At 44.8% G+C, this 7,135-nt stretch overlaps 1 protein-coding gene across 1 annotated transcript in view; it reads right to left on the bottom strand.

Moving 5' to 3' along the window:
• FYB2 (FYN binding protein 2) overlaps window positions 1-7,135 on the bottom strand; it is a 103,973-nt gene that overhangs the window by 57,534 nt on the left and 39,304 nt on the right. Inside the window, exons 15-16 of the mRNA XM_066597880.1 lie at window positions 6,023-6,083; window positions 2,870-2,938 (exon numbers count right to left, since the gene is read on the bottom strand). Coding sequence (XP_066453977.1) covers window positions 2,870-2,938; window positions 6,023-6,083 — 130 coding nt within the window. The remainder of the gene's footprint in view (window positions 1-2,869; window positions 2,939-6,022; window positions 6,084-7,135) is intronic.

Below are 7,135 nucleotides of genomic sequence, written 5' to 3'. Positions count from 1 at the left end.
AGTAGACGTCAAATAAAGGGACACAAACCGCTCTGCTGTCTTCGTTGGCAGCCATTTTGTCTCATATCCCTCTAGCGACAACTACGGGAGAATAGAACTTTTTGGGCCTAATTTAGCAAAATAATCTAACAGTAAGATGATCCTTGTTGCCCCTGGCGACCAATCACAGTGCAGCTTTCATCTTATATTAGCAGCTTGAGACATGAACGTTGTGTTGTGATTGGTTGCTAGGGGCAACAAGGAGGTCTTACTGTTAGATTTGCTAAATGAAAATTTGATAGCAATGGAAATTCACAGAGTGTCATTAAATGAAAGTCCCCCCTTCCCTCCCGCTCACCGCCTCCCTCCTCCCCTCTGGGCGGTTTGCAATGGGAGTGGGCGGGGGAGAGGCAGAGAGCCGGTGAGTGGGAGAGAACCGCTTAGATGGAAACATATCGGCCAATATCCGCTCGGGTAAATAAGCCCTAAGGGCGAGCACCCACTGGCGTTTGCGTTTTCCGCGGGAAAAAAACACAGCATTTTCGCCGCGTTTCCCGCGATTTTTCCGCGCGTTTTTCGCGGTGTTTTCGCAGCGTTTTCGCGGCTTTTCCATTAATTTCCATTGGCTTTCATGGGTGCATTAGGAGAAAAATAAGGACACGTATGCAACTGACAGTTCCTATGTTAAAAACGCAAACGCAACGCAAAAAAAACGCCAGTGAACAGGAACACGTTATCTCTATGCCTGTGCAGGAAAAACGCAAAACGCAGGTAAAAAAACGCCAGTGGGTGCTCGCCCTAAAGCTGATTTACTCCCATGTGGATTTCAATGAGCATCAATGCGGTTGTTGCAGATTTTCATTTGAGCGCAAGCTGGAGAACGAGCGAGCAAGACTCGGATTTCTAGAGTGGCACGTCCCAGCCCCCCTAAAGGTCCTGTGCCGATATAATTCGTTCATTGGGCAGTGACTGCAGATTTGGCCATTTTGGTGTCCGAAGTTACTTCAGAGGAGACTTCCATTAGCATTTGAGGAGCCATTTCCCTCTGGCCAGGGTAATCCAGTTATACATAATACCGTATTGCGCGCACAATATTAAGAACACCCTATTCGTAAGGTACGGAGCAAGTTATAGCATTAGGCAAACCCTGGTATACGGTTGTGTTACTGCCATATTAAAAGAGTTTGTTCAGCTGAACGGGTGTAAAGCCTCTCCATCCCCGGCGTCATATTCCACACCTGTTACACTTAGACGCTATGAGACACTTATCTGTGCACTGGTGGGCAGTATTACGTGGTTGGGCACAGTAAGGTGGCATTACTGCCCATTGTATGCCATTATGCTGAGGCACCGTTACATGTGCACTGTTGGGCAGTATTACTTCAGTTCCACATAGTGGTATTATTTGGGCTCAGTAAGGCGGTATTCTATGGTCACTATGTGTCACTATTAGAGATGAGCGAACATACTCGGTAAGGCCGATTTCGCAATCGAGCACCGCGATTTTCGAGTACTTCACTACTCGGGTGAAAAGTACTCGGGTGCGCTGTGGGTGAGCGGGCGGTTGCAGTGGGGAGTGGGGGGGAGAGGGAGAGAGAGAGCTCCCCCCTGTTCCCCGCTGCTACCCCCCACTCACCCACGGCGCCCCCCGCCCCCCCCCCCCCCCCCCGAGTACTTTTCTCTCGAGTACTGAAGTACTCAAAAATGGCGGTGCTCGATCGAGTAATTACTCGAAAACGAGTACGTTCGCTCATCTCTAGTCATTATGCTTTGGGCATTATCTGGTGAGGAGGATACCACCGTGCCACATAATGGGGCTTTACCACAGAAAATTCGACAAACTGTGCCAGAAAACACCAGACGTGGTGTAAGCCATTTTTGACAATATGCTTCAGACACTTTCCAACACTTGTTTGCCGTGTCTGGCAAAAGGCATTCCTTCGTAATTAGGAAGGATAGCTAAATTGTATTAATTGTGCAGAATTGAGACAAATGGCACCAAAATTTGAGCACAATTTTTGGCATAAAGTAAGGCAACAAAAAAGGGGCCAAAACTGAGACGTAGATGGTGGTAAAATCAACAGATTTATCATTCCACAGAGTTAACGGTGAGAAATCTGGCGCATTTTAAGACTGTGGAGCCCATGTCTGCGCGGTCTGAGGCTGGGTGCACACCAGGGGCGTAACTATAGAGGATGCAGGGGATGCAGTTGCACCCGGGCCCAGGAGCCTTAGGGGGCCCATAAGGCCTCTCTTCTCCATATAGGTAGCCCAGTACTATGAATAAAACATTATAATAAGGGGCCCTGCTACACATTTTGCATTGGGGCCCAAGAGCTTTAAGTTACGCCTCTGGTGCACACTAGTGGTTTTTCCTCCGTGTATCATATGTGAAAATAACACACCCATATGATGCAATCGGGCAGCACACACTGCCAGGTATTTTCACGCAAACACGGACTAGGTAAAAAAAAAAAATTTCATCTCATGCACTTGGGGTGTGATTTATTGACAAAACTGGCCCATTAAAGCCAATGAGAAGAGAGAAAAAAATGTCCGCGTGGCGGCCAGGGGAGGGTTTTTTTTTTTTCCTTTCTGACATGAACAACGCATGGGATGCAGAGATTAGAAAAACCTGATACACGGACCAAATTCTGACAGAATACGAAGGTCACACGGAGATGCGCATGGATGAAAAAAATGGCAGTTTTTTTGGGATGTAGCACATGTTTTTTGTGACTAGCCTAACCTTCAGACAATATTAGTACATAAGCCCCACGTTTTATCCATGGACCTCCTCACAGCTTGATCCTGCCCGGTCTGTGTAGGATCCCAGAAGACATCGATGCGAGTTCGTCATTTACACGTATTCCTAATTTCACGCACTTACCTCACATCGTCTTTCATGGATTTGTCTTTCTTAAACAAATGTCCGAATACTTTTCCTTTTCCTCGAGAACTAAAAGGAGAAAAGTTTAAGAAACCATATAAGACTCCTGAGTACAGAGTCACAGCCCATGTAACCCTGTGATGTCCAAACTAGAGCCGCACCTTCACACTTACATAAGAGCAGAGCAGCCCTTTAACACTGCAACTAAAGGAAATGATCCCCAACTTACTAATTACTTCATTACACTCCCTCAGCTACACTATCCTACCACAAGTAATTGGACACCTGAGCAAGAATGAAGAGCAGGATTTATTTCCATATGGTAATACTTAGTGGGGCTCCTTTGGCCCTAACAACATCGGATACTCTCCATGCTATACTTTCTAACGTCCGATACACTTCAGCTGGTATTTCCCTCTATTCATCCTGCAAACATCTTGTGAGTTCTCTCAGAGAAGATGGACGATGTTCATATTTCCTGACCCGACCTTTCAGTTCGTTCCAAAGACGTAGGGTTCATGTCGGAACAGTGTGCAGCCGGTCCAATCATGGAACATCTATATCCTCAAACCAATGTAAAGCCGTGCTGGATTTGTGACAAGATGCGTTGGAAGTATGGCCGACCATTTCCAGAGCGTTACCACAATGTCCGCAGCACATTATTGACTAGAATGTCAGGGAACGCCTCACGCTTCATGGTTCTTGTCACTAAAACCAAAAGACTGAGACCGTGCCACATAAAGCTTTCCCAGACCATAACAGAACCTCCGCAGTAGCCAACTGTTGGAACAGCTCAATCGGGCTCAGTTCCCCTAAGTATCCTCCAGATCCAGGTACGGACATCTCATGTGAAGATGGAGTAGAGAGACACACAGCAGGACTATAAGATCCCGGGGACATTCACAGGTTCCACGTCTGATGCTGTATACCTGATCCTGTGCAGTAAATGTCCTGTTGGGGGTCTTTATGTTGGAGAAACAGGACAAAAACTGAGAGCCAGGATGAGAGCTCATCGCCACACGATTAAAGAAAGACAGAATTACCTGCGGCCGAGCACTTCTCTAGTCACGGACACAACATAGAACATATGAAAGTCACCATATTAAAAGGAAACTTTAAATCTCAACATCACAGAAGAATTTGGGAGTACAAATTTATAACCATCTTTGATGCTCTCAAGACTGGAATCAACATCTCAAGTGGCTTCATGCTACAGTGGAGAATATGAGAAATCTACAGCAGTGGTAACACACAGACCTGGTGACCCCCTAACACCAATTTAGAGACCATAAAACCTTCACATCCTTATCAGTGGACTCATTAAGTATTTACTCCTCTGCTCATCCTGTTCTGCTATTGTTTTAAGTGCAAATTAATCACACAATGTCTGTGTGCGTATAATAGAACTTCGGATCTATTCCATAAGCCTGAAGAAGAATCATGAGTAGGTTTCAAAGCTCGCTGTAACATCATGTGTTTTTGTTAGCTATTAAAAAGGTATCATATCTACAAGATGACTTGGTTTCTCTTATGGAGAACAATCACATTTTGTTACTCCATAGAATGTTCTTCCATTGCTCAACTGTCCAATCACAACTCTCCTTGCACCATTGTAGATGGCCGATGTATCTTCTTAGAGAGACCTCGCCCGACGTTTACAGGATGAATGGAGGGAAATACCAGCTTAAGTGTATCAGACGTTAGTAGAAAGTACGCCACGGAGAGTATCTAATATCATTACGGCCAAAGGAGGCCTCACTAACGGAAACAAACAGTACTTTTGATTCTTGCTCAGGTGTCCAATTACTTTTGATAGGAGAGTATTTCAAAATCTCTGATTACTGTCAGTGGAAATATTCATGGTTGAATCCCTGTCTCGCCCCAGACCTACTCACACAGCGGTGAGTTAGTTACAATGCATCAGTGCAGGTCCTGTTAGCTATATTAAAAAGCACAATCTCTCTTCTTAGATAATTGTATGCTCCTCTGTTATTCTTCCTGGCAATGAAAGAATAAAATTAGCAACGAGATATTATAATTCCCCTTTTCAATGGGCATTGTCCATTTAGTGCCAAGGTGAATGGCAACTCCCCATTGTGATTTCCAAATTTTTAGGACGAATAACAGAGGAACAACACAGAGTTCTAAGAAACAGCATCCCATTATTGTTACTTCATTGGGAATGCAAGAATGTACTAAAACAAACGTATCAGGAGAGGTGAAAGCCCCTCTTTATCCCTGTCATGTACATGTAGGTCACGGGAGGGTAGGAGTTTCTTCAAAATGCTGTATACAAGGATTTACAGCTTGTAGCTAACATGCATGCACATTTGGTATCACCACATAATGACCCTTGTAATAAATTAAACACACATCATCATCATCCCACATGGCATACACTATATAAAAAAAGGAGGAAGAGCAAAGAATAAAAAGGGAATACACCCCAATAAGGTACCAACTACAACGAAAAAATTCAGCTTGTCATGCAAATACAAGCCCACACGGAGCGCAAATGATGGAAAAGTTAAAAATAAAAAAAGGTTCTGAGCTTTATATGTAGTGATGCACAAAAAAAAAGTTATTTTCCAAAAAGGGGAAAAACCTACAAAAAAATGCATTGAATTTTAGTATTGTCATAACTGTACCAACCCACTGAAAAAGAAATGTTGCCATTTATACTGCATACTGGGGGGAAAAATGCTATGTGGACAGAAAAATAAAGTTATGGCTTTTGAAAAGTGGGTAATAAAATCGCAAACTATGGTCACATCCTTAAGGGGTATTCCAGACATTTACTATTGATGAGCTATCCTCGGCTTAGGCCTGTCGATAGGGATCTCCCCGATAATCTGAACCTCCAGCCCACTGCTAGAGCAGCTAAACCAGACATCCAAATTAACGGGAAGTCTAATAAAAGGCACCACTCCCATTAATTTCAATAGGAGTGAACCCTTCTATTACACTTCTGACTCGGAGTCCAATGCGCACATCCAGTTCAGCTGCACCAACAACGGCCGGAGGATCAGGTGATCGGGGACGATCTTAAGCGGCAGAACCCCGCTGATCGGTTATTGATGACCTAACCTGAGGATAGATCATCAATAGTAAATGCCTGGAGTACCCCTTTAAGTGAATAACGAAGCGACTGACCCGTTTGAGGATTGGCTCGTGTTGCTGATGTCATCATACAAGTCGTCTGATTTTACAGAATCTAAAACAAGAATGGAAGTTTAGACAGTTCAGTGAATGTAGATCACAAGGAGGGTCTAAGAGGTTATAATGAGCAGAGCTAATATTACTACTAGAGATGAGCGAGCGTACTTGGATAAGCACTACTCGCTCGAGTAATTTGCTTTATCCGAGTATCGCTGTGCTCGTCCCTGAAGATTCGGGTGCCGCTGCGGCTGACAGGTGAGTCGCAGCGGGGAGCAAGGGAGAGCGGGGCGGGAGAGAGGGAGAGAAAGATCTCCCCTCCGTTCCTCCCCGCTCTCCCCTGCAGCTCCCCGCTCCGTGCCGGCACCCGAATCTTCAGGGACGAGCACAGCGATACTCGGATAAAGCAAATTACTCGAGCGAGTAGTGCTTTTCCGAGTACGCTCGCTCATCTCTAATTACTACTCATCACTAATTCCCATAAAATGTGCTCAGAGGCAACTAAATCAGACAGTGAGCCCCATTGGGGACGGGGAGGATGACAATCTCTGGGTTCTTAGCATGATTGCTTTTGTGGAGTTGCCCTTTAAGTAGTAATCCAGCATGTGAGCCGGGTCACTGATCACCTATATACAGTGCTGTACCCTATGGGTGAATGACGTATGTGCTATACATCACGGATAGGGAGGGGAGAGACGATTGCTCTAACCGTCACATCCAATTTGTCACGGCAGAGTCCGATCGCTCTAGTGAGAAGTCACCAGACTACAGGTGGATTTGTAACCAGCTTTCACAAATCACCCCCCGCTCTGGCCTAACGCACTCCAGTACTCCACAATACCGCTCGTACACACCCTGCCACCACCAACTTTTAAAGGTAAGCTGGCACCCAGACTATTCTGAACACAAGCTCTTCGGAGTTATGATTAGTTTTAAAAAACGGACAAGGCTTGACAAATTCAAAAAGAAGACTAGCAGTGCAAATATTATTATACATATATGTTATACACACATACGATATACAAAAAGGTTGTCACATGGGAGTCTATAAGGAGTGCACAGGCTCACACAACAAGGCCATATTTTAAAATAAAACAAGGAGAAAATAAA

Source organism: Eleutherodactylus coqui, chromosome 3, assembly GCF_035609145.1.
Source record: "Eleutherodactylus coqui strain aEleCoq1 chromosome 3, aEleCoq1.hap1, whole genome shotgun sequence".
Classification (NCBI taxonomy): domain Eukaryota; kingdom Metazoa; phylum Chordata; class Amphibia; order Anura; family Eleutherodactylidae; genus Eleutherodactylus; species Eleutherodactylus coqui.
Note: the sequence above shows the minus strand (reverse complement) of the source record. Positions and strands in the feature narration are given on the sequence as shown.